General features: G+C 38.6%; 1 protein-coding gene across 5 annotated transcripts in view; it reads left to right on the forward strand.

The window, feature by feature from the left end:
• ABCG1 (ATP binding cassette subfamily G member 1) overlaps window positions 1-27,572 on the forward strand; it is a 59,921-nt gene that overhangs the window by 21,616 nt on the left and 10,733 nt on the right. For all 5 annotated transcript variants that reach the window (XM_025145525.3, XM_416742.8, XM_040652459.2 and 2 more), the window contains 10 exons: window positions 14,088-14,205; window positions 14,957-15,089; window positions 16,486-16,536; window positions 21,136-21,281; window positions 21,975-22,098; window positions 23,138-23,252; window positions 23,976-24,124; window positions 24,308-24,409; window positions 26,467-26,635; window positions 27,386-27,486. In XM_025145525.3, the coding sequence (XP_025001293.2) occupies window positions 14,088-14,205; window positions 14,957-15,089; window positions 16,486-16,536; window positions 21,136-21,281; window positions 21,975-22,098; window positions 23,138-23,252; window positions 23,976-24,124; window positions 24,308-24,409; window positions 26,467-26,635; window positions 27,386-27,486 (1,208 nt within the window). The remainder of the gene's footprint in view (window positions 1-14,087; window positions 14,206-14,956; window positions 15,090-16,485; window positions 16,537-21,135; window positions 21,282-21,974; window positions 22,099-23,137; window positions 23,253-23,975; window positions 24,125-24,307; window positions 24,410-26,466; window positions 26,636-27,385; window positions 27,487-27,572) is intronic.

Genomic DNA, 27,572 nt, shown 5'->3' on the forward strand with positions numbered 1-27,572 from the left:
CCTGGTGAGCCTATAGTGATAATCCATCAGGAATTTTTCAGTACCCTCTTTGTTTTGTAAATGGTAGTGCATCAGAGTAGAAACATATTGCTTTTTCATTGTATTCATTATATTTTTCTGATTTTCTGGTTAAGAGGAAGAGAGAAAATCCAATCTATCTGATGATCAGAGCACTTGAAAATGGAAGAGATTCAACTTTGAGTTCTTGATCTGACTCGGGCTTAGACTTGATTCACCTCATCTCAATGTGTCCTGCTGGCCTGTAGAATTACATGTTACTGGTTGGTAAAAAAAGACAGACAGCAACCCACTCAAGGTTGAGTTTTCTTTCTACATCAGAACAAGAACAACATGGAAACTTGAGGCAGAAATCATGCTTTTTTGAGACAAATTTTTGCATTCTAGCTTACATTACCAATCATTTTGTAGATAGCTTAGAAAAACACAGACTTTCCAAAATGCCAAATGGTTCTTGTGCTTCATTTTAATGTATCCTGAAATTGTGAGTTAATTAGCCTTTTTTTTTTTTTTAACTTCAAATAATTTTAGTGTGTACATTTGAATTAGGTCTTAGTAGGCAAAGGAAAAGTTAATCAATTTGATATTTACATTGCAGTCTTAAGTGCATCTGTCAAGTGATTATTTCTGGTTTGGTGTGTTTGAAACACTAGAAGTTTTCCTCTTTCAAACTCCCATCTTTATATGGAACATACGACTGATAAAATATTTAATTGCTAAGGTTATATGGTTAGCAGGAAGAGTCAGGCTTTGTCTGTGTTACTCTATCAGCTTCAACTAATCCATAACATAAAATGTAGGTCAACTGGAGCTTTTTAAAACAGATGGAAGTTTAGGAGTTTATGGTAGCTCAATGGATGCCTGTCCCCACAAGGCTGCCAACTTCTCCTGTTCCAAATTGCAGAAAAAGCAGAAATCAGCCTCCTAAAAGCCGCTTATTCCAATTCATTTTCATTCCAGAAGCAATGATGCCATGTGCAGTTGGATTCTCTTTGTAACACATTCAGCTCTGACATGCTACAGAAGACGATAATTAGTTCAGTGGTGTTTAGAGGATTTTATATTTAGTTTGCTGACAACGAAAAGTATTTTAATTTGGGCAACCTCATTAGGGTAAATATTCAAGACGAGAGAGAAAAACACAATTCTTTTAAGTAAAATGCAAGAATTGGAGCTGATCCAGAGTTTATTTCTGCACACACTTCAGGTTTCCCTTTATTTCAACAGTAAGGATCATAGTTTAAATCTGTCATTTGGTTAGTGCTAGAATTAAGTAAATATATTATCCCATGTTTCTAGTTCATGAAAATGTTGAGGAGAAATGGGCAGAATCAGCATGGCTGTTTCTAAAAACCGGGGTCACCCAAAATAATTGCTCCAACCTGCCATATGGCTGGCCATAAGGATATCCCGCTGCCACATCAGCTTCTTCAGCCTCAGCGGTTCTTCTCAACGTGACTCCTGTTCTTGTTCACTGAGCTTCTCCAGTTTGAGGCCAACTCTTGATGTTACGATCTGTGTCTCAGCTCCTGAGTGTATGTGTGTATTATAATGAAAGTCTTAATACGCAAGTTTAAAGTTTTCTTTTAAAACACCTCTGATATTTACCCCTAACTGTGTTTCAAAGGGTATTCTTGGCTACAAACATTCTTTAGTGTCCTTGTGGAACAGCGAATGGAAATGGTAGCAGTGGGAATGGGAAGAGATGGAATTCTTGCAATTTGCGGTACAGAACATTTTTACATGGCTAAGAGAAGGAGGAATAGTCAGGAGAAGAATGTCAGGGGTTGTTCAGAAGTTTGGATGGTCAAGGTGCTTGGTGGTTGGCACTTCATTGGATAAAGTTCCTGTAATGAGCTGTCATGACCGCCCTGGTTAGATAAGACTGCTGTGAAACACTGTTTTTTATCTGGAGTTAAATGTAATATTTTGAATTATTGAAGCTGACTTGTGAACTACAGTTTCTTCTAAAAGGTCAAGCACTGTGACATCTTTTAAATTGCGGTAACCAGAACTGAAAACGTTTTTCAGAATCCAGGAAATGTGTCTCCCAGTGGCTGTAATGACTAAGGACAAAATGTTATCTTGTGAGCATAAGTCATCTGGGAACTCTGTGTTTTTAAAAACCACAGTTGCTTCTAGTAATCTAGGAAAAAGTTCTACTTTTTCCCCTATGTAGTTCATAGTAGATATTTTATCATCTACAATCTTAACCTAGAATTTCTGATAAAGCTATTTGTGATGAAGTATCACGAAAAGCTTTTCCTTACACATCAAAGTTCTTCAAACTAGATATTAGCATCAGGCTTAGCCTGAAGGAAAGAGTGCTATGTAACTTCTGCTGTTTCTGTTGTAGCTCTAAAAAGCTCCAAGGCTTTTCTCTCTAGCCCTCATGCAAAGGTAAGTAGGAGGAGAGCCCCAAAGTTTTTCTTTTCCCTTTTTTCCCTCTTTGCTTTCTTGCTTTGTGCATGCGAGTGGGAAGAGGTTGGGAAAAAGGGAGAGAGCAGAAGCAAAGAACATGGCTACTCTGAACGTAAACGTTAGAAGTCCCGGTGTAGCCTTCTGTGAGGGCAGAAGGGTTTCTGTGTCCCCTTACAGGGTGATTCAGCAACATCTGCACTTTAAAATGAAGGCAGATGGGGCAGTTTTAACAGCTGCTGGACTATTTTGGAATATCTCCCGCTTGAAGATTTCTTTTTAAGGGAAGGGATGTTGGAGAGAGTTTTGGTTTTATCTGTTTGTAAGCCTATGAATAATACTATTTGTACTTGAGGTATAAAGGTACTGCAATTATGAGGAAATTGCTGTTTGCCTGACTGGCATACGTAAACAGCTTTCATCTCCAAAGGTATGCATCAGGCTCGTGACTTCGGTTTGTCATTTGAGAGAATGTGTCAGCCTTTCATTTCAAATTGTGTTGGCTCTTCTTTTGTCAGGGAAGACCTTTCTTGTGCATTTAAGTAACAGAAACAAAGGCAATTAATAATAATAATAAAAAAAAGGCAGCTAAAAGCAATTATCGAACAAGGGTTGGGCTATGGATATTGCTTTGAAAATACATTTCCAGTAGTTGCAGAAGGACAGAGCTGTGCGTCATTCATAGATGTTTTTTTTTCCTCTTTCATGTTTCCTAAGGGTTGAAGATAAATTAGGGTAGCAGTTTTTCATACAGGCAGAGCATAGGCTATGTCCTAGATCTCCAGATGCTTCAGCATGTAAATACTGCTTCTGAAGCCATCAGGTCTCATTGCAAGTGCAGATTCATTTGCATTCGTGGTTGAAGGTTACTTTCGTTCATTGACCCATTTAATTATTCCCTATCCTCAGTTGCAGTCATATGGCTTCACGTGTACACATATGAAAGACAATCAGTTTTAAGTCTCTCAAGAAAAAACATTCACCGGAGAAACAGACAAGACCCAAATCTTGCCATGGATGTATCTGGGTAAAATGAATAACAGTACATCATTGAAATCATCTTCACTTGCAAGCTGTATCTCATCTCTGTGTAGAACAGGATGAAGGGAGCTTCTCTGAATATTCTGGGTATCTGTGGAGACTGACTGCCCACTGTATTCCTCACTAAACCCCTGCTCGTTCTGGACTCTCTTGGTCTTTCTGAGTGGACCAAAACAACATTATGACACCCTTGGAATTACTGTGTTGGAAGAGAGATAAGGAAGGTCTTGTTTGTCTTACTCTGCTCATCGTAGAAGCGGATGAATTGATGTTTGGTGAATACAACCAATGGCTCACAGCAACTGTTCCAGGGGGATTAATGTCACTGCATGTGAGGTATTTCTTTAACAAGTAACGTATCCAACAGTTACCTTGGCCTGTTACTACCTCAGGCTGTACTGATAAGATACTTAAATACTTCAGCTCTTCCTGGTCGTAACTGTAGAGAGTGTAGACTTAATGAGTGCTGGCACAAAAATATTTCTGCATGATGGGGAGGTGTAATTGATAGTTGTAGGAGCAGAGAAGTGTTCCCATGATGCAACTGCTTCCCATTCTGTTTCTCTGCACTCCTGGAAGAGCGTGATGTTTCAAGGAGGTCTGTAAATTCTGTGTTCACCTGCAAGTGTTTTAGTCTCATGTTAATTGGTGGTATGGGTTCTGTGTGCAGAAAACTCCTTGTGTTCCTAGAGAAATATTGCCTGGACAGAAAGTGTGATAGAGCCAGAGAAGGTGAGTGAGGTTGTACAGTCTATTAAACCTTCATACTCAAAGTTATGGGGTTGCAAAGCTTGCAGCCTAACAGGCTGTCATATCTAATCAGTTACTTTAAAGAAAAACAATTTTCAGATACTAAAACAATGCAGCGAACAGCCTGCATAGTAGTTAAAGAGTATGGTGCATACAACCCTTATTCTGAAATTTCAGAAGGGAGAAATCTTTAGTCAGGGCTTTGTTTTTTTTTTTTAATTTGACCGTGTGAACTGTCAGATGCAATGTCTTGCATAAGCTCTGTGTCTCGTCCTGGGATCTGAAAGAGCAATGAAATTAAAGAGTCCTTTCTGATTGTTTAAAGTCTACGGTTTGGTTTAAGATTCTCCTTCTGCTAGAACTCAGTTTCTTATCTAGATTCCCATTTTCTCATCAACATATTCCCTCTCATTATAGAACATTGGCTAGAGTAGGTAGGAATTCCACGTTACAAATCTTGGTTCTGGGACTCATAATCTCAGAGACTGCAATCTACTGTATTCTTTACTAACTTTCCACGGAAATAAGTTAGCAGATACATTTAGTGCAAGGGAAATGTGCTGACAGAAGTCAAAACATAGGCACCACACAAACAGAATTCAGAAGCTGCTTTAAAAGTTCATTCTCTAACTTGTAGTTTTTGTGTAATATTTGACCTTCCAAAGCTGAAATGAATTTTTATTTATTTATTTATTTATTTGGCCTTTGAGATGCTCTAGTTAAGTGTGAACCAAGTGCTACCAATACAGTGATGTGTTCTGGAGGTGCTGTATCACTTGACACAGAAACTCATGTAGGTCTGAACTGTCCAGTTAAAAAAGTGAAAAATGAATGCTAAGTACTGATGAAGTGAAAACACCAGTCCTGTTACATTTCTATATCCTGAAGATGGGCAGAAGGCTCTTCTTGATGTTTGTGGGAAGCATCTTGAACACATGGAGTGCCAGTCCTACTAAAAGATTTTGAATATGTGATCTGTGTGCTTAATGACTGCAATAGGGCAAGCATATGAGGGCTCACATTCAAACTGACACTTAAGAAATATTGAAAAAGTCTTGATACCTGTTTTGTTTGTGACTGATACTGAAATCAACCATTATTGTGTTGATGAAGGATGAGATTTGTCACAGCATCTAGATATGAGGTGTCCAGTATAACAGCTCAGTGTTCTGAGCTCTCACTGGAGTTCAGTGAAAGATGCCTTCTTACAATCCCTTCCCAGTACGGGAAAGCAAAATAAGTAGAATTAATTACCTGCTGAGGGTGACTGTCTCTCTTCATTGGTAATAAATGGATTCTAGACAAATAATTTAGCTTACATGTCAAATTTTTAGACAGACAACATAAGGTAAAAGGAACTCTACGTGTCCTTTCCAACTCCGGATATTCTGTGGTTCTGTGATAAGCATGGGCTGAGCTCTGTATTTGAGTTGTGAGAAATCAGTCATGTAATCATTAAGTAGGAAATGAGCTGTGAATCAAGAGTAATATGTTCAAGAAAGCCTGGTTGTCAGCTACATTAAGAAATGCAGTTTAGTCCACAGCAAAAAGATTTACTACGTAGTGGGGTTTTTTCTTTCTTTCTTGGTGAAGTATGAAGGACATAATATTTTTATGCAGAATGGAACAGATTTCCTCATTTTTGAGTCAGAAAGGACTTTGAGACAAAAGTGTTTGATCTGATTGCTCCAAGCATTTACTTAGCTTCTCTGCCCTCTCTGTCCTGACGGTTTGGTGCTTGGCATGCTGTTTTACAGATATTTACATAATGAAGGTTGTTTCTCTGAGACGGGATAGGATGAATTACAATTGTAAATTCCACTAATTGTCATAAAGCAGGTCTCAAAGTGTAGACAGTAGCAAATCCTATTGTTCTCTGTCCCTGAGGTATGTGTGAATGGAATGTTAATATATGGATGTATAGATTCATAAGCCAAAGTACAAAAATGATTCATAAAAAGGTTTATTCACTTGTAATCCAAAAATGATGCTTAAGGTCACGAACCACTGACCTGTGAATGTATGGCTAAGTTTCATTCGATAGACATATAAAATAAACATTTATTATGTGTAGTGTGACTTTTCCACTTAGGATTTATAGAGGTACAGTTCGGGCCAGTATATATTTAGGAAAGTTCAAATTATTGCAGCACTGTATTTTTTGCTCTGTTTCTCAGCAAAGCTCTTTCCGTCCCTTGTGTTTTCTGGAAGTTAAAAGATACGTAGTTTTCTTTCCACATATTGGTGCCTGTAATTGACTGTGACTTAAGCCCATTTGAGCTCAGTGGGGAGCTTGGGAAAGAAATACCTATTAAAATAATCCCCATTGAAAGGTTTTTCAAGTTCAAACTACTAAAATAATATCAATTGACACAGATAGTAGTTCTCATCTGAGAAACATAAACATTAACAAACCCTTTCCTTACCACTGAGAAGAAAGCATTCTGTATCTGTATTGTGAGCAGGGAATGTGATGCCCTGGCTGGTTAGAAGTCAGAACTAGAAATATACGGAAAACATCTCTTTGAGAGTATGTCAGTTCATGAAAACACCTTGGCTTTAAACTAACTTTGGTTTATGTGAAAAGCCCCACGTGTCTTAATCTTATCACTGAGAAGTCATCTAATTGTCCTGTATTTCAACAAAGCAAACAAGCAGCTCAATTTGGAATGAAATTATTTGAATGGCCTAGCATGAATTGTGCATGGGGATTAGTTTTATTTGACTATAAGTTAAGTTTTTGTTTCAAAATGAAGTCTCAAGATATGGATTGGATGGTGACACAAACTGCCTGCAGTGTGCCCAGCTGCTGCAAGGACTGTCTCACCTCCCTGACCTGCTTGCTGACGGTGCCTTCTTGTGAAGACCTCTGCAGCTAAAAACACCCTCCTTGGTTTTGATTTCCAGGTTTTGAGGTGGTCTGGCTTGCTATTTTCACTGATTGTGTAGTCACACTTGAAAGCCAGATCAGGGAAGATAGCAAAATATCCTGTGGAATGAACAGAAAGACAACACCCTCCTTCTATTACAGTATCATCTTCTGTTGCTGTATGCTGCTTCTGAGTCTGTATGCCCAATTAGCCCCTAGCCAGAACCTGGGTCTGGTGTGAGAACAAGGGCTGAGGTAAAGAACATGACTAATAGTTTGTGAAGGATTGGACATGAGTTTTTGTTGGAATATTTGCATCTAGGTGCATGGAAGAGATTTTTTTGCTAGTGTAAAAATGATAAAGCATTATGTCTTGTTGCTGATACTGCACTATATCTACAAATGTCTCTAATGTAAATCTGATGTAAGGCTGTGTGTGTGTGTGCGCATCTCAACTTGCTTCACTGTAGAGTTTGTGCTTGCATTGCAGAGATGTTCAGTTTTTTGCTATGAATCTAAAGAGTCTGCGAATGAAATGTTTGCAAGGTATCATGAGGATATTTTTCAGATCTTCCAGATGGACTTCTGCAAGCTTCTTCTTCCATGCATGTCACTAACTTGCCCTTTAAGATGATATGTGACCTATTTTGCCTGTTGCTTCTGTTGTTCTATGATAGGTAATCCAGGGAGTGAGTGGTCTTTAGCTGTTTTGTGTTGGTATAATAGGTCTCAGAGACAGCAGCAAAGTCATAGTTTTGCTAGGAGCATTTTTCCTAATAGGAGTATTGCCTTCTGTTGTGTCAAAGGGAAAGATGTGGATGTGGAGTCTGGATTTGGCTTTCTCTCCTCTGGGCTTCAGCATAGTTTTTGTTTTTGTTTTTTAATTTATGTATTATTATTTAAATTGAGGCAACAAGATGAGAATTAAACCTACAAATTTTAGAATAGGAAAATGTAGTGGAGTTTCTTTAATCATAGAATCATAGAATTGTTTGAGTTGGAAAGTTACCTTAAAAGTCATTAGTCCCGCTGCCCTGCAAGGAGCAGGTTCACCTACAGCTACGTCAGGTTGCTCAGAGCCCTGTCCAGCCTGACCATGAGTGTCTCCAGGGATGAAGCATTGACCACCTCTCTGGGCAACCCGTGCCAGTGTCTCACCACCCTGATTGTAAAAAATGTCTTCTTTCTGTCCAATCTAAATCTCCCCTCATTTAATTTGAAACCATATCTCCTTGTTCTGTCACAACCGGCCCTGCTAAGAAGTCTGTCCCCTTCCTGCTTATAGCTCCACTTTAGATACTGAAAGGCCGCTCTCAGGTCTCCCTGGAGCCAGGCTGAACAGCCACAGCTCTTTCAGCCTCTCCTTGTAGGGGAGATGTTCCATCCCTTGGATCATTTTTGTGGCCGTCTGAATGTGCTCCAATAGCTGCATGTCTCTCCTGTACTGAGGACTCCCCATCTGGACACAGTACTCCAGGTGAGATCTCACCAGTGCAGAGCAGAGGGGCAGGATTACCTCCCTCACCATGCTGACTATGCTTCTTTGGATGCAGCCCAGGATACTGTTGGCCTTCTGGGCTGCAAGGACAAATTGCTGGCTCATGTCCAGCTTCCCATCCACCAGTATCTCCAAGTCCTTTTCAGCAGGGCTGTGCTCTATTATTTCATCCCTCAGCTTGTATTAATAGTGGGGGTTGCCATGACCCAGGTGCAAGACCTTGCACTTAGATGTGTTGAACCTCATGAGGTTCTCCTGGGCCTACTGCTCAAGCCTGTCTAGGTCTCTCTGAATGGCATCCCATTCATGTTGACTTCCCGGACATGTTGACCTCACCCCACAGCTTCTTGTCATCTGCAGACTTGCTGAGGGTGCACTTGATCCCACTGTTGATGTCATTGATGAAGATATTGGAGAGCATTGGTCCCAGTACTGACTCCTGTGCGACATCACTGGGTAGTAGTATGGTACTTGCCAGAAGTGTCTTCTGTATTTCCAGCTGGATGTTTCTGAGCAGTAGAAAATCACATCTTATCTGAAACAATTGCACAACAAGACATAGAAATGTTGTCCTTGTATAAAATATTCTGACAAAACAAGCTTATTTCCACTGTGTGCACTGAGCGTGCTATGATGACTCTGGCCTTGAGTCCCAGTTTTAAGTGCCCGGTTCTTCTTATTTTGTAGCATTGTTTTCAGTAGTTTTTCATTTTGCAAAATTTGAGCTATTTGAGTTGTAATTTCCAATGTTACTTATTTGCTACAGTGAATCTTCATTGAAAACTTTGAGCAATTTCAGACCTGCAGTAGTTGCTAGGGCATCAACAGCTATTTCCTACCTTCAGAAGAGCTTGTAATGAAGGAGAACCAGTTCAGACATATTTGGAAGGGCAAATCCAGCTCTAATTGTAGCAAGCAGGGAAAGCCTGCTGGGCCCACTTGGGATCTGAGGCGAGCTCAGTGTGCCTATTGATGGATGCAAAATTAGGTCAAAACGCCTAGAAACTTCTAGGAGTGTGTGACATTTCTCCGAATACCAGATAACTGTATTACTGGCAATGAAATGCAGATGAATGAAACTTTTTAATCAGAAACCTAGAGGCAATACTTACCTGAGGAAATTCGCTGTAAGGGTTCTAGTTAGAATTTTTTGGTGCTGATTCAAACACATACTTAAGCATGTGCTCCTATCCAAAATACGGAGAGGGGGTGGCTTTCCTCTTTTCAAGATTAATCATAATTTTTGGAAAATGATTGGAAAACTAAATCTACTCAGAAACCCTTGTAGAATCCACAGGAAAGCCGATAAAGCCATCCCCATATGTCTTCTCTGTTGAATAAGATGAATTGAATAATGAATAAGCAACACTTAGGTGAGTTAAGCATCAAAAGCTCTGCTATTATCTTTATCAAATAAAAAGGCCATGCTAGATCAGTTAGTTAAAGGAGGGGCTGCTATGGACTTTGTGCTGCCCTCATACATACAGTGAGGGAAATCCACCTCTTGAATAGGGGTCTGTTACAAACGGTTGTGTGGTTCTTACTGTGAGTGATATCTAAAATCACAGAGCTTGGAGTTTGCTTTCTGTGGGAAATCCTTACACAGGCATAAATGAATTTCGTGTTTCAGAACCAGTTGAACCCAGGAATTTAATGTGAGGTGAAATTAAAACCAAAACATTTTGCATTACTTACATTTTCTGTTTCAGTTTTGATTTCTTACTTTTCATGTCCTTTATTTGGGGGGTTGGACTGAGAAAGTTGCTAAGTGATTGTTTTAGTTGGTGATGGTTTATTAATTTACTGTTGAGGAATTAGTATTTTAAGGAGTTCTCGAAGGCTGATATTTAGATTTTCATGGGCTTAAGACCCTAAGCGTATTTGTAAGGGTTTTGTCACAGTAACGCTGAGAGGGGACACTGGAAAACTGAAAAGATCCAAACTATTTTCCATTCACAATCCAAATAATTGTAAAAGAGATATATGAAGATCGTGATACTAAACTCTGTCTTGATGTAAGTCCAGGCCAAGAGGAGACGGCGACTATAGTACTATTACAGAACAGCTGATAATATGTGTTAATTATAGAGAGCTTTCTGTGAGGTACAGCTTTTCATTGAAGACTGCTCTCTGGTACTGAAACTTGTTGCACTCATGAGCTGGTGACCTAAGGAAATGGAGCTGGACAAGGTAAACTGGGACTGAGGGTGGTCAGAAATTCCTAGTATACAACATTGGGATATAAAGTAGTCCCAGTACTTTAAGAACACAATCTCCTCCAAATGCATAATCTGTTTCTCGTGCAAGACATGTGGCCCAGTATAGAAGTTTTAGGTCAACTGATTCGGTTACAGATTAGCCTCAATGTTCTGAAAGAGAAGACTGTAGTTACTTATGGTCTTTAATTCCTGCTAAAGGATTATACTGGTTGACATGCTATTTCTACAATGTAAAATGTTTTTGTGGGTTTGCTATATTAACCTTTGTCACAGAAAGGCTTCTTATGTGCTCCTAGTCAAAAGAAGAGATAGCTTTGAGTTTGTAACAACTTAGATTGCCAGTGATTGGGATCTTCATCAAAAATGAATACATTTTTCTTTCTGTTCCTGAATTATGTTCCCATATGGTTTTGCACGTGAGTTGTAGAGATGTGTCCCACTCTGATTTAAACATTGTGTGCAAGGCATTTAACATAGAAATCTCCAATAGAACGGTAGAAACGAGTGCAAGTGTTGAGGAGAGAAAAATAATGTCGTTACAGGTAAACTAATTATCATTTGTGAAATGATGTTTGGAAAAGTGACTTTAATGGGTATAATCTTAAAAGTCCTAGTCATACGTTCTCACAGAAAGACTTCAATTTTAGGTAATGGTGCGTATGTTGATAGATATTTTCAGATGACTGATGTGTGTTTTGGATAGTACCTCCCTTAGTACTCATGACTGTACACATTCTTTTTGGTTTTCTTTATGTTTGTGAAATATTTACTGTCTTATCTTGGCACATGTGATGAGCTGACTGTTACAGGCCTCTTACAAGAATGTTTTACACTGAAAATCTGGGTCAGAATAAAGCCATACAGTAGAGGTTTTTTTTTGCAGTAGAGTTAGCATGTGATTTTTCATTATTTTGAACTGCTTTGTTGGGTGGACAGGGTATAGAGAAAAACACAGTGTGTTCTTTACGCTTTACACTACATGTGGGATCCAGTGAATTAAATCCTATCTGGGTGAAAGTTAATAACTTACCACCTTGGCAAGCTTTTGACCACTGTGAGGAAGAGTTTCCCAGCTGTGTATAATTTGTGTTATATGGTGGGTGTGTGCATAATACAAGTAAGTACTGTTAATGTCAAATGCTTGAATCCGTTATAAATTTAATAGGTTTGGGATGTAGATGATTCTCATTGGACTTAAGGAATGTTATGGAAAACTTGGTATATCTAGATCCCATTTAGTATATACTGTCTTGTTTGAAAGATCTTCTCTCTTCCTTGTGTTTTTCTTTCAAATTCTGATTTCCAAAAGATGGTGATATACCTTGGTGATTCTGTGATTGGTATGTGGAGCAAGGTTGTTGGGGTACCGTGGATTTCTTTCATCTAAGCAGCTGTTCCTTTTGTTAGATTCTGTTCGTTTTTGTTCATGGGACTTGCCCCCAAAAGAGTTACCATGAATACACTGCTGTTTTCATACCTGTTTCATACCTGTTCATACTGTTCTTTTCATACATGTGTTATCTTCCCAGAAAGTTGTTTCATTCAGGTCCAGAACAGGATTTTAGACCGAAAAATTACTGGCCTGATTGAAAGAAAACCATTGTTTCAATACATTTGATCAATTACATTTTCTAGAATATCTGCTGTGAAAAAAGAAGGCTCAAGTACAGCTGGAGAGATTTTCTCTGGCTGCTGCTTTCCTCCTGCAATGAGGAAGGCTGAAAGTATTCGCTGCATACTTGGGAGGTCTTCTGGCAACATAGCATTCGCGTTCTCTCATGGCATTCGTGTTTGCTCATTGGTATTGGAAGTGTGTGAATTGAGACTAGAAAAAAAGAAGAAAATTTAAAGAGAGTGCTAACTGGGGACAGGAGGAAAACAAGAAGTGGTGGAGTTAGGAAGAAAGAGAAATCAGAAGTCAATCAACCATTCATTTTTTAGGAGCTTGTGTACGAGATGATTCTTTACATCGTTTCAGTGTTCCAGCTCCATCTTAGGCTAATGATCACAGCACTGGGGTTGTTTACTTGTTGAATACAAATGCTGCCTGGGTATGCACTAATATGGCAAGATGGATTACTGAATCCCAATATTGTATGTAAAAGGATCTTCTGCCCTTCCATTTTTGTCTTTATTTTATTATAAAAACATTTTCAACATAGAGCGGGATTGTTTTCTGACACCTTACTTGACATTTTTTATTGTTAGAGTTTCAATGAAAGGCAGTAGTCATTTAAGTAAAGCAAGCAAGCAAATAAATAAAAGGGAAAATGGTTCTGAAAAGCTTAAATGCTGGTCAGGGCTCTCTCCACCCTCCTCCCCCAGTCATTATCCTATTCCTCCTCTAGAGATCACTGAAGGAAAAAGATCTCCTCTAAATCATAAGTGGAAAAGGTGAATTTGTGAGTCATTATTACATATCATAATGAAAATCCAATTAACCAGTGATGTTTTGCAAGCAACAATCTCATTATTACTGCACAGTTTTTCAGATGTCAGCTAGCTAAATGTCAACTTCTTGTTTTGCTTGCCAATAAATATAGTAAGCTTTATTCATACAGATTCCCTTTCAGTAAAATGCCTCTGCACAGTACTGAGAAATGGCGTACTAGAAATCTTGACTTCCCACACCAGAGTGCTGACACGCTAGACTGTAGTATGCCTTAAAATGTGCATCATTCAAGACAAAATGGATGTAACTAAGTCTGAATCTGGAATTCAAGGATTGTCTTTTCCTGTATGCCTGTTCATGCTGTGTTTCATGTCGTACCTCTTTTAGTAGGGAAGGGACAAAATCATAGGGCTTTGCTTTTGATGTACTGGCTATTACCATCCAAGTAGTTATTCTGATGAGAGAGCAGAATGTTGTCATTGAAGCTGTAGTGATTGGAGGACAACAATCTGCTCCAAGTCTGTGGAGTTACATGAACTAAAGAGTATTAAATGATAACTGAGACACCAGAATCCTCATAAAGTACTCTGAAAAGGCACTTAGAAAATGGCAGTAAGGCTTAAAACTTTAAAAATTTCTGAAATTTTTCATACAGTGAATCAAGAGTGTGTGTGCTTATGAATGGATTTCCATTTGTGTAGTACAAGAGGTCTGCCACTCTCAATTTGGCTTTCAGTAGTTACTGCAAAGTACTGATCTTAACATCAGCCTCTCAGTAAGGAACTGGTAATGTCTAATTGTCATCACTGTTTAGTGGAAATAAATTTGTATTGCCCACTAGACATGATCGTGAAGGATTCAGTAAACTTTTCTTCTTTTCAGGTTATAAGACCCTTTTAAAAGGAATTTCAGGGAAGTTCAGCAGTGGAGAACTTGTTGCAATTATGGGTCCTTCAGGAGCTGGAAAGTCAACACTCATGAACATTCTGGCAGGATACAGGTCAGTAACACGAAAGCCCCAAGTAAAGTAAGGATCACCTAGCCTGATGACTCCTTGGAGAAAAGAACAGAAAAAATCTTACCCAGTTTTCATAGAAAATAAGTATTCCACAGATTTTCTATTAGTTTCTTACTGGTTTTTTTTTTTTTTCTATTTTTCATGTTGTGGTCACTTATGATTTATCTGTTAACAAGTTGGTTCCGGAAAACAGGAGCAATCTCAAGTCTAGAACACCAAAAAAAATTCTCCTTCCTAGCTGCGTAGTAGATCTGACTCAGTGTCTTATCGTTATCATATTTTAAAGTCAAATCTTATAAACATCTGAAAAAAAAGAAGATCCTTTCTAATCAATACTTTCATAATGCTGATGTCTTCTAGACCAAACTGCAATGTGTGAAATAACTGTGGTTCATCATCCTGTATCTCCTGTTGTATGGCTAAATACAGATTTTCTCTGTGTTGTCAATAGTGTGGAAGGAACAAGTTAAGAGAATCCCAACCAATGGCAGCATATTTTTTCAGACATTTGTGTAAGACAGTTTGCATTTTGTATTGAATTAAAATTGTCAGCAAAATTGAATGAAGCCTCTTATGAAAGAGAACAGAATTACAAAATAATTTCATTTCTATCCATTGTATTAGTTTCATTCCATACTGGACAATAATTACCTAGGACTGCCATGTGATGAGGACTGTGACATAACAGGGGAAGGCAAGATTCATGCCTGGTTATTTTGTTTATTCATTACAGGGAGACTGGAATGAAAGGAGAAATTCTTATCAATGGGCAGCCTCGTGACCTACGCTCTTTTCGCAAAGTCTCCTGCTACATCATGCAAGATGACATGCTCCTTCCTCATCTGACTGTCCAAGAAGCTATGATGGTGAACTTTGTTTCTAGCTGTAACTTATTTGAGTGGGAGAAAGTGGAAAATCTCTGTTTGTCTGTTGCACATATTATTACTTCTAGCAATGCCATTTACTGTTAGCTCTATTTGATCCTTCTCAATGAGAGCGTATGGGCTTTGATGACTTGAATTCTGTTCCATGCTCATTCTTCTATTGTTTTTTCTGAGCTTCTTCTGCTTTATTGCTTTCAATTTGTGATAAACATTATGATTTATAATAAAATCTAAGGCTGCGCTAAATAGCCTTCTCAAAGAATGAGGCCTGCAATTCCATACAGAACGAGTCTTTACAGGAATATTTCTTAGGTGGTGGTCAAGTATTTGCTTTCCTTTTCTCTCCATCTTCCATGCTCTGACTGTTAAGTTTCTATTTTGACTTCAAACATGGTCTCTCTGTTAGTTAACTCTTACTTGACTTTAATAAAGGCATTGCATAAAATCTGTTTGAGTTCTTCAAAGGAAAACAGTGGGAATAGAATAATCCTACAACTACAGGCAACATAAATCTTCTTGTTGCTTATCATAGCATCAGGAGGTTTACTAATTGCCACATAGACTAATCAGTCTAGAAAGGCCTGTTGCTCAGCTTGAGAAACAGGATGATTTTTCTGAGATTGTTATCAAAATAAGTCTAATGTTGCTCATACTGTATATCAGCATCAGTTCACAAATTTCAAGGTCAGAGAAATAACTGTAGTCTTGGCTATGCTTCATGTGACTAATTTCCTGCAGAGACACTCCCCTGTGAGGAATTTTTCCTCTTTTGTTTGTTTGAACGTTGTAGTTAGAATCCCATAGGATCACTTTTGTAGAAATGGGCCCAGGTGATACTTTCGGTCTAAATTAATCAATCAAGGCTCTGACAAAAATAATTTCTTAACAGTTTAATTGCTTCTCATAAAGGTTAATCAGAAAGTTTTGTGCAGCTACCTCTTAGAAAAGCTATGACATCTTTCACAAGATTATTTATTTCTGTACTCATTTGTTTACCTCCTGAAGAACAACCATTTTTTGGTTATCCTCATGATATAGATGAAGCACAGATAATCTGTGCTTTGAGCATTGCCTGTGAAGTTAGTGGCTATGCAAAAACATGATTCTTCCATCTTCCTCTGATCTTCCTTTAGCTTGCAAAATTTATTTTCTTTCTAATGTGATTTTTGTTGGATGCTGGAGTGTTTGTTTAAGTCACATTACTCTCATGCACAGGCATATGTGATACTTGTGATTTGAACATTATAGTTCAGCTTAAGCTGAATTAAGAGGCCATTGAAATGGTACATTAGGATGTTTTGCCTGAGACATCCACTGCAATTGGTGGTCAAGCATCAGACCAGTTTATAACCAAATTCCTTTGTATTTTGCACTCCAGGTATCTGCTCATCTGAAACTTCAAGAAAAAGATGAAGGCAGAAGAGAAATGGTATGTGTACTCTTTATCAAACTGAGAATTTTTGGGGATGCCAAAGCGGTCTGTGATGTGAGCACTTTAAAACTGATATTTTTAATCTAAAACTGGGTTGCATTGGACTTAAAGTAATGGAATAAATCAGAACCTCAAAGTTGACAGGTATCATTATGAGTGAAGGCATAGTACAGATTGCATAAAAGTTGCTTTCAGTATGCCTGATGCTGATAATGAGTAGATAATTGCAAAAAATCTATCAAAATGAATTCAAAGGTTTTGTAGGATTCCTTTTGATGTTACTTAATACATAGGTTTTTTCACATGCATATCTGATGGCTCAGGCATTCTCATGACCTGGGGGTATTGGCCAATGCTCAGATCAGCGTGAGCCAGCAGTGTGCCCAGGTGGCCAAGAAGGCCAATAGCATCCTGGCTTATATCAGAAGTAGTTCTGCCAGCATGAGCAGGGAGGTGATCATCCTTCTGTACTCAGCCCTGGTGAGGCGGCACCTCAAGTGCTGTGTTCAGTTTTGTGTCCCTCACTACAAGGAAGACATGGAGGCGCTGGTGCATTCTCCCTTCCAGAGAAGGGCAACAGAGCTGTGAGGGGTCTGGAGCACAAGTCTTCTGGGGAGCAGCTGAGGAAACTGGGATTGTTCAGTCTACAGAAGAGGAGGCTCGGGGAAGAACGTAGCGCTCTCTACGACCACCTGAAAGGGGGTTGCAGCAAGGTGAAGATAAGCCTCTTCTCCCAAGTAACTACCAGTAGAACTAGAGGGAATGACCTCAGGTTGCACCAGGGGAGATTCAGGTTGGATGTTAGGAAATACTTCTCTGAGAGAATGGTCAGGTGCTGGAATGGGCTGCCTGGGGAGGTGGTGGAGTCACCAACCTTGGAGGTGTTCAAGAAGTGTTTAGATGTTGTACTGAAGGTTATGGTTTACTGGGAAATAATTGGTGGTAGGTGCATGATTGGACTAGATGATCTTGGAGGTCTTTTCCAACCTTGGTGATTCTGTGATTCTATGTGTGGTGACATAAGTCAGTCATGTCTGGCAATAGTGAATGAAGGCCTTCACTCACTTGAATTCTTCAACAGGGAGTTGAAGTGTTCAACGAGAAGTTGAAGCGTTCATTTTTCCAAAGGTTAATGAAAAATTCAGGAGTTGTTGCAACTACTGCAGAAATGTCAGTGCCCATGTTTCCAAGTTTTGATCATTGTAGCTGTGCTGGTGAGCAGAAAGAATGTGCTTTGAAATATGTTGCTCAGCTAGGCAAGGTAATGCAGTTGCAGTTAAGGTAGAGGCTAATGTATTTAAAGTTATTTTGAGTATCCAAGGTTTGGATAAGTTGGAAGCTAGGCTAAAGCATGCATGTGTCTTTTTAAAAACACCAGGAATTAGTTGTACAGTTTACTCTTGCACATTTGGCGTGCTGTCTTGCTTCTGGCTGCAGTTGTCATATGGCTTGTCTGAGTGAGAGAAAAGCCATGGTATATTTTTGCCTGTGGAGACCTGTAACCTACCTGAACCTGCACTGTGTGCTCCTCTCACCTATCTGACTATCACAGTTCCTCCTGATTATTTGATCTTACACAGCACGGTGTTTTTAAAGAAAATGTCTTGGAGGTGTTCGACTAGTCATAAAGGCTGCTGACATGTTAGCTTATGAGACAGCGTTCTCACCTGACTTTGGTTACCTCAGTTATACTTCAAAGAGCTGGAAATGTACCCTATCTCCCCATTTATTCTGCGCTTAAAAAAATCTGGGCCTCTACATACTCGAGAATACTCAGAGCTCAGGTCTCTCTCTCTGCTTGAGTGGCATTACCAGAGCATGCTGAAGCATATGGGAGGAACAGGTCTGTGCTGCACAGTGTGTTTCAAAACAGTACATACCTGGGGAGGATTATGCCTGCAGCTAAAAATAAAAGAAAAAATAATGGCACTGTTGAAAATAGAGGTGGCTTGTATTGCTGAGAGACTCATTAAAAGTGAAACTGTAGCTCAGAGATTGTTTGGAAGTGTTTTTACTGGACTCAAGCTATGTTTCAGTCCAGTGTAAAACAACACCAAGCAAGGAGATGTTGCGTAATTATTGTCTCTCATACACTGCCTTTTCAAGGTGAAAACCTCTGCTATTTGGGAGTTGGTCTGAGTGCTAATGGGGATTATGTGATAACATGGTCCTACTGTTAAAATCTACTTTCCAAGAAGACTAGCAGCTCCTTCTACCTGTGTATGTTACTCTGGGTAAATATTTCCTGTAAAATTCAAGTTCTGATCTTTCCATGGCTTTTCAGAGTTTTTTGTTTTTTTTTTTTTTTTTTTCCATAAATAGAAAGGGTCATATTTTTGTTTTGGTGCATTTTGTGCTCCCAAAACCATACACTTAACAGGCTAATTTAGGAATGTTGTAGGTAGATGGAAAAAGCCATGTAACAGAACTCAACAAAACAGAAGTCTGCAGAATGAAGAAGGCAATGAGCATGGACATAGGAAAGGCGTGGCGTGATGTTTCAGGAACATGAGATGCTTCCTACTCTTCCTCGCATTCCAGTTTGTTTTAGAATCATAGAATGGCCTGGGTTGAAAAGGACTACAATGATCATCTAGTCTCATCCCCCCTGCCATGGGCAGAGCCGCCAATCACCAGACCGGGCTGCCCAGAGCCACATCCAGCCTGGCCTTGAATGCCTCCAGGGATGGGGCATCCACAGTCTCCTTGGGCAACCTGTTCCAGTACATCACCACTCTCTGAGTAAAAAACTTCCTCCTATTATCTAACCTAAACTTCCCCTGTCTCAGTTTAAAACCATTCCCCCTTGTCCTATCACTGTCCACCCTTGTAAACAATCCAACCCCTCCTGTTTATATGCTCCTTTCATGTACTGGAAGGCCGCAGTGAGGTCTCCCCAGAGCCTTCTCTTCTCCAAGCTAAACAAGCCCAGTTCCCTCAACCTTTCTTATTCGTTTTGTTCTTGTGCATCTGACTGAGACCTGAACTTGACTTTTTGGACTTAACCACTGCAGAGGAGTATCTTATTCTAGTATAAGATGCCCCTGGCCTTAGCTGACATGTGGATCCTAAGATGCAGAAGGAGGAAGGGAAACTACTTCTGATCCATCTGGGAAAAAGTATATCCTTTGCCTACAATATGAGAATGGCATCTTCAGAGGTATAGAAGCCATTTCCATTGCTGCCTGCTATCCATATTTATTTCCAAATTAATTGGTACGTTCTAAAGCTTTTCATTCTCAGAGAATCTGTGAAATTCAGAAAAAACTCCAGAGAAGTAGGTGAATCAACATATGTTTCATTGGTTAGAATTGCTTTGGTTGACTCAAATAAATTTTTCTTAATATGATAAATGCACATTTTCTATTGGAAAAATGTATTTGTTCAGAAACAACTATTATTTCACATGTACTATGAAAGTCTTAATTTGTTTACACTTCACTAATTTAGGCCAAGCAAGTTCTTCATGCTGTTGCTGTAATTATGAACAGCTCTTTGAGGAAAAGACTGTTGTATGCGTTTGCACAACTCTTGTTAAGAGGGCACTCATTTTAGTATTACTAGCCTGTGCTGGAATAAATCATTCATTTTATTATTATAAATTGGTAAATGTTGGTCATAGTTAAATTGTATGAATTTATGCGCTTATGTTAACAAGATTATAGATGCCTGTTTAAAACAGCCAGGTACAATTGAAAGATCTCCAGTGAAGTTTCTGGTTAGTTTCTGAAGCTTCTGGTTGGTTTAGCATGTGTTGCCCATGTTCCATAGTACCTTCTCTAGAGTTAAGGCAAGAGATAGTTGGGCTCTTCTCTCTGAGAATGTGAGTTGGTTGGTAGTTGGTTTATTACAGTAGTATAGCTTGGATTCAGACATCTTTATGTCTGTGTTTTTCCTGATGCCAGAGCGTTGCTTTTCTTATACAGGGCTACAAATCTGGATCTGCAGTCACTGAAACAGAAAAATTCACAGCAGCTGTGATTGTTCTCCTTTGCTCTAAAGAGCCTGGGACAAACTGCTTTTCCTGAGGCAGTGCCTTGAGGAAATCATGTTAGAATACACGTGACAGCTCAGTTGGCTCTGAGAGAATGAAAGCACTTAAAATCAATGGCCACACTTTAAAGAGTGGACTTGGAAGAACAGATATGAGAACAGCTCAAACTTCTATAGAAACTACTCATTTGTGTTATATAGTTCTCTGTTCCCATGTAAATACAGCCTAGAAGTTCTAATGAAAGAAGCTTGTTGGCTTTGCTGTATAGTCAGTCTTCACATACTGCCAAGATCTTTTGATATCTGCACCATATCCAAGGAACACTATGGAAGGTCTGATTGTCACAAGAAGGGCTTTCTACTGAGACAAATAATGTAGTACAGACAAGTAGAATTTTGGTCAAAATGTTTAGTGCTAGGTTAAGCCCCACTGAATCTAATAAATGTTTAATCTTTCCTACATTATATGGAAATAGGCTTTGAGGTAGAGGTGGTGAAACAGTCATACACTAGTTTACATTCTCCATGAAAATTGGTGGTATAGTAAAGAAGCTCTTTTTTGCTAACTTATTTAAATGACTTGCGTTGTTGTGTTTCCTCTAGGTAAAGGAAATATTGACAGCCCTCGGTTTGCTAACCTGTGCCAATACAAGGACTGGGAGTCTTTCTGGAGGCCAGAGAAAGCGTCTTGCCATTGCTTTGGAGCTGGTGAACAATCCTCCTGTTATGTTTTTTGATGAACCAACCAGGTACTTCAAGGGCAAAAATTAATGACAGACTAATATTGCTCACGTGATAGCATAGTGTTGCAGAACAGTATTCACATCTAAGTTATTGGAAAAGGCTCACATTATATTGCATGCAAGTACTGAATAGTGCCTCAGTACTTTCGTTTGAGTACTTAGTACCTTGGCTCACTTCTGTAAACATGAGACCGTGGGTCTGTAAGTAATATTTAAAGAAGACATAAACTGAAACAGGAAGGGAAAGAGAGAGGATATTGTTTTCAGATTGTATCACGTGAGCTTTCTTCTTCAAGCAAAAATAGCTTGAATATAAGTATTTTGAAGATTAACGTTTTATAACAGGCGTAGCGTATTTTGGATCAAATTCTGTGATCAATTTAGGAGGAGGCTGGGAGGGCCATGAATATGTATCTGTTCATTAAAGTTAGGCTCATTTAAATCCGTAGTTCTAAAATGCAGAAATCCCTTAAGGCAGTTTTGAGAATACTCCTATTTTTCATTCTTGGGCATGCTTCCAACTTAATTAAAAGACTGATGGAGAAATACAAGCATAAGGTTGGCATATGATAAAATTAAACTGTTACAGAGAGAATTTATAGAAAGATAATAGTGAGATACCAAAGTATCAAATACATGTGCTATTTCTGAGTGGTGCATATGGATCTATGGATAACAGACTTCTTTCCTCTCATTCAGTGGCTTGGATAGTGCATCATGTTTTCAAGTTGTCTCTCTGATGAAAGCTTTAGCCCAAGGTGGCCGGTCCATCATCTGCACAATTCATCAGCCCAGTGCTAAACTCTTTGAGTTGTTTGATCAGGTATAATTCTCACTCTTTTTACATGGTTTAGGAAGGCTATACTTCCCATGCTACATTCTCTAAGTAAAAACATGAACTCTGTGGTTCCAAATCAAATACATAAATAAATTGGATTAAAAAATACTTTTTTTTTTTTTCCCTCTCTGTCTGTTTGCATTATTTAAGTGCAATATTTTTAAAGAATCTGGCTGGTATGTTTGTAAAATCGTGATTATCACACTTAGGGATTTTATGCCTTCACCTACTACTGTTCCTGGGCACAGTGCTGTCAGTAAAGTAAATGAGAGGTAACTTAAGAGCAGAAGAGCTTTATTGCAAATGTCTGCAGTGTTACTAGTACACATTCTTATCCTAGTTACACAGGTATAAATTCAGAAGTGTTTATTTGATAATAATAATTGAAATGAAGTCAGGTGGAGTTCTTTTCCCAACCTTACAACAAGCTGTGAACCATGTGCTTTTAGGTTAGATTCTAGATTTGAATTTACCTGAATCTTTGTAGGATGTCTAAATTAGAGCAAAGAGAAAACTTAATACGCCATAGGTGAACAAACTCTTGCAAGAAATTACCAGTCTGGCAAGGTGGGGGTTATTTAATGCCAACAGTGCAGCAAAAAATGAGGATAATCAAGCTGTTTCCTATTTCTGTGCTGTTCCACTTCTTCTGTTCCTACATTCACCAGCCTCATCTCCCAGCAAAACATATCCATAATATATGGAAATTAGATGGCTTGGTTATGCAGTTTCTTGCCTGATTTCAACATGTGTCTAAGGCTTGAATTAGTCTGTTTCTGAGTTAATGTGCTTTATGTCCTGGAGGGAATGTTTGCAGAATTCACATCTCCAGCATTTCATCTTCCATTAGTTGTTATTCCATACAAAGATAGTTCCAAATCGTGACAAATCTTCCTGAGATGTTTATCTCACTGGGCCAACAAGATTATGTTGTGTTCATGGATTGCTGTCATACAATTAGGGTGTTCAAATATTATTATATGATTTCATGTAGTGATTCTCTTTTCTTTGCCTTGTGTTTCAGCTCTATGTTTTAAGTCAAGGTCAATGTATTTACCGGGGAAAAGTATTAAACCTTGTCCCTTACTTAAGAGATTTGGGTTTGAATTGTCCAACCTATCACAATCCTGCAGATTTTGGTAAGGAAAATTTGAATAATTTGTTTTGTATTTGGCTAGCACCTTCAGGATAAGGGGAACCATGGTGTGGTTTATACTTTTGTACATATATACATACATATGTGCCTGTGTACATATATGTACCAAAATTGGAATTAGAATCAATTGGATTATTTCTAAGCTATTTGAATGCCATCTGGTGGTCGAATTTAGTGACTGTTCCTCTCTGATAGAAATGCAGGTTCATGAAATAAAAGGTTAAACATACGGTTTTGTATTTCATAGTAATTTAATCTTAATGATTTTTCAAAGTGACTCCGGTATTCACGTGTTTGGGATTTTTGTTTTTCTGTTGTTTTGTGGTTGTTTTTTTTTTTTTCATGAGCAGTACCATGGTATCACATAGCTAATAGAATTAAGATTTTTTCTGTTGTTCTTTCTTAATTCCAAAGATGAACTAAGGACCACAAAATAGACCTTTGTCACTTTTGATTTCCAAGACTGTTTCATATTTACTACTTTTCATCTTAAAAGGTTCATTTAACTATGAAGATCAAGAGACTTTTCTGAAGATTTATAGAAAAATACACTTAAATGATGTGTATATATACACATGAATTAGATTATAACCCTTTTAAAAATAAACTCTACTACTTTTAATGCTACATAATTGAGGAAACCTAATAATATGGCCTGTAACTAATCCGTAGTATAATCCAGTAACTCATCTTCTGATTTGTGTAGTTATGGAAGTAGCATCTGGTGAATATGGAGACCAGAACAGCCGACTGGTAAGGGCAGTACGGGAGAGGATATGTGACACAGACTACAAGAGAGATGTTGGTGGTGAGAATGAGTTGAATCCCTTTCTCTGGCACCGGCCCTCTGAAGAGGTATTTTGTATATCACAAGTAATGGGTATGGCTTGAGGTTGGAGAGGGAGGAAGAGAATTTAAATCCTCAGTCAATGGAGGAGATTTCTGGGCACATTCAGCTGTTGAGAATGGGGTTTTGTGAAAGAAAACTAAGCAAGATGCTGCAAAGAAAGGACTTTATTCTTTCATGTGTTTCCGCAGGATTCCTCCTCCACAGAAGGCTGCCACAGCTTCTCCGCCAGCTGCCTAACCCAATTCTGTATCCTCTTCAAAAGAACTTTTCTCACCATCATGAGGGATTCAGTAAGTCTGCTTTGATAGTACCTTTGGAGCCTAAAGGTTAATTCAGTTAGTTGTGAGGCATTGTAACTGTGCTTTAAGGGTCTTGTCCACAACCCATGCATGAAGATTGACAACGAACTTTGAAGTAAAGACTCTTCTCTTTCAGTCTGTTAATTGTATCACCTTCATTGTGAACAACAGTCTTCCTCAGTAGAATTCAAACACATTCAGGCTACAAACCTAAAGCTTAAATTTGTGCTGGCAAGTTACTTATACTAATATGTATCCTGGTAAAAAGTGATAATGATGGTGTACTTATATGCCACAAAATTATTGTCTCTTCAGAATATTCAAGGTGGCAGAGATATAATTTCAGTGTAATGTAAAGTTAATGCGTAAAATCTTTCATTTTGCTCCTGAAATATAAAATCAATAAATCAAAATTTGCTTATCTGAAAAGGAAATACTTGTTTCCATACACTTTCAATGAAGTAAGTATCAAAATTAAACTCTAAATTCACAGGGGAAAAAAAACTATTTTTCACCTTTTTCTAAAAATAAATAAATTCCTTCAAAGGTCCCAGGCCTGCAGTTTTTGTGTAAGTTTGTTAAACTTATTTTTGTTTGCATGGATAGTTTGTATTAGCAAAATATAAAGGGGTGTTTTTTTTTAACTCAGAAGAGTCTTTCTTATCTTTCAGCTACTTTGGTAGCTGAATTGTTTGTGAATTTAAGAGATGGGAGTATTTAAACTTGTGATCGATACTCCTGCTTTGAAAGGTCCTCTAGATGTGAATGTCCCTTTACTAACAGGCAGAAGAAGGAGATGAGCTTCCTCAAAAGTAGACCTTATGCGAAAACTTGTCCAAGGGACTCATCAGTGTTCTTGGCCAAGTGGTTTTGTCAGTGACAAATTTGAAATCTGCTAAATCTGAGGGAGGTTTGTTTGGTGCTTTTTCTGTGTTTTGGAAGGTTTTCAGTGCTTCATATGAGAGAGGAGAAAAGACAGCATAGGCACTAATATCCACATTAATTAGACATATCTGTCTTTCAGAAAGGGAAGAGTCATAAAATGTATGTATGAGGTACTTAGAAACTCAAAAGTGCTTGAGCGAGATGGAGCTCAGCGTGAGTGAATTACCCTTGCGACAGAGTAAGCTGAGTTTCAAGTTGCTATGACTGTGCTGCTCTTGCCCCACATCTAGGGAAGTAGCTCTTTAGGACACTATACAGTATAGACATGTACACAGAACTATGGGCTTGGAAGAAATCTACTGGGACTCTGTGTCTGGGCCTCCACTGTCAGTTAACAAGTGTTACTTCTTTTTTAGAAAGAGAAACACTATATTGGGTGTTACAGTAAAAGCAAGCATCTGTTTTCTGTAGTACGGTAGTTGGGAAGATATGGCAGAACCCTGCTGTTGCAGTGGTTAGGAAGTGTCTTATTTCCAGACCACATATGTTATGCCCAGACCATATATATTATGCTGAGAGTGGTGAGGTGCTAGCACAGGCTGCCCAGAGAGGCTGTGGAATTAATGCAGGTTTTCCATACTTTATTGGTTTCTTTATTCATCCGTCTCTCTTGTAGGACTACTGTCTTGGAGAGAAGGCACGAAAGACTTATGTATGCCTGATTAAGTTGGTTTGGTCTATACAAAACAAAAAAAATACCCTTTTCTTCCTCCCTTATCTTACCACTCTTATCTGCTCAGGGACATTTATCTTACAGTGAGACATAAAGTCTCCTGATGCATGATGGACAGTTGCTCCATGACATTGTCTGACAGTAGGATTTCAAGTTGCAACATTCACAATTTCTGCTTTTGTTTATTGGAAGAAATTTTGTGGACTAGTAGCCCTGGGTCTGATTCACACACTAGGAAGTTCACTCGTGTAAGTTTTCCTTAGCTGAGACCCACTTTCCTAGTAGAAAGTGATCTTTCCTGTATTTGTTCTTCTGGATATAATTATTGGGGTTTTTTTTTTGCATGCTGTACACCTGATTTCAGTCATATTTCCATTGTTTTTCAGCTCAGACTTTCTGATCAGAAATACTTCTGTTTTCTTGCTTATAGGTCCTAACACATTTGCGTATCACCTCACACATTGGAATTGGTCTGCTTATTGGCTTGCTCTACTTAGGCATTGGCAATGAAGCTAAGAAGGTTCTCAGCAATTCTGGCTTCCTCTTTTTTTCCATGTTGTTTCTTATGTTTGCTGCACTCATGCCAACTGTCCTTACATGTGAGTACGAGTCATGCTCTTAAAGAACTAGCAGATTACAACAAGTTGGAAGGGCTTTGTTTCTATTTCATGTACCATAACATTTGATTGTGCTTTCAATTCTAAGACAGCCTTGGGGGTAAATCTTTTTCTCACTAGCCGCTGTGTAGAAGCAAACAGGGGCAGACTTCTCTCCACAGTTCTGCAAGTAGTTCTCAACTCTCACAGTCTACTGTTACAGTCCTGGACTGGAATTACTCCTTTTCCTAACATGCCATTGTATCTCTGCGTTGTTAAGATGTTTTGGTAAATCTTAGAGAAACTATGCTAATTTCTCTAGGACTTCTAAGTCATGACTGCTGCATGAAATCAGTATAATCATGTGGTATCTGAAACAAACTGTTCCATACTTCTTCTGAAAGCACTGTTACTTCAGATTTGCCTTTGTACCAGAATGAATAACCAGGTCCTTTAGGCTTTGAAACTCTTTTTATTTCAAAAAGCCTCTTAGAAGAGAGTTCAGATCATCTGAGTAATCCAGTGCATATTCTCAACAGTTAGCAATTCTCAGGGCTGACTTCTCACATTTCATTATAAATCTTGAAACTATTGCTGGTCTGTCCAAGGTGTTTGAGTTTCAGTCCCATTGTCAGACTACAGCAGTTAAGGATTATGTTGTTATAATTATTATGTTATATTATTAGATCTGTTGCTGTGTGGAAGAATATGATGCGCTGACAACCTAGCTAACTTTATTTGTATTTTCTGTAGTTCCTCTTGAGATGGGAGTGTTTCTTAGAGAGCATCTGAACTACTGGTACAGCCTGAAAGCCTACTATCTTGCCAAAACAATGGCTGATGTTCCTTTTCAGGTATATGTGCTACTCTTCAATGAAACAAGAACCATTTTAAATTCATGGCAAGTCCACTTGCTGAGAAGATCAATAACAGTATTTTA

This window comes from Gallus gallus, chromosome 1 (assembly GCF_016699485.2).
Source record: "Gallus gallus isolate bGalGal1 chromosome 1, bGalGal1.mat.broiler.GRCg7b, whole genome shotgun sequence".
Classification (NCBI taxonomy): domain Eukaryota; kingdom Metazoa; phylum Chordata; class Aves; order Galliformes; family Phasianidae; genus Gallus; species Gallus gallus.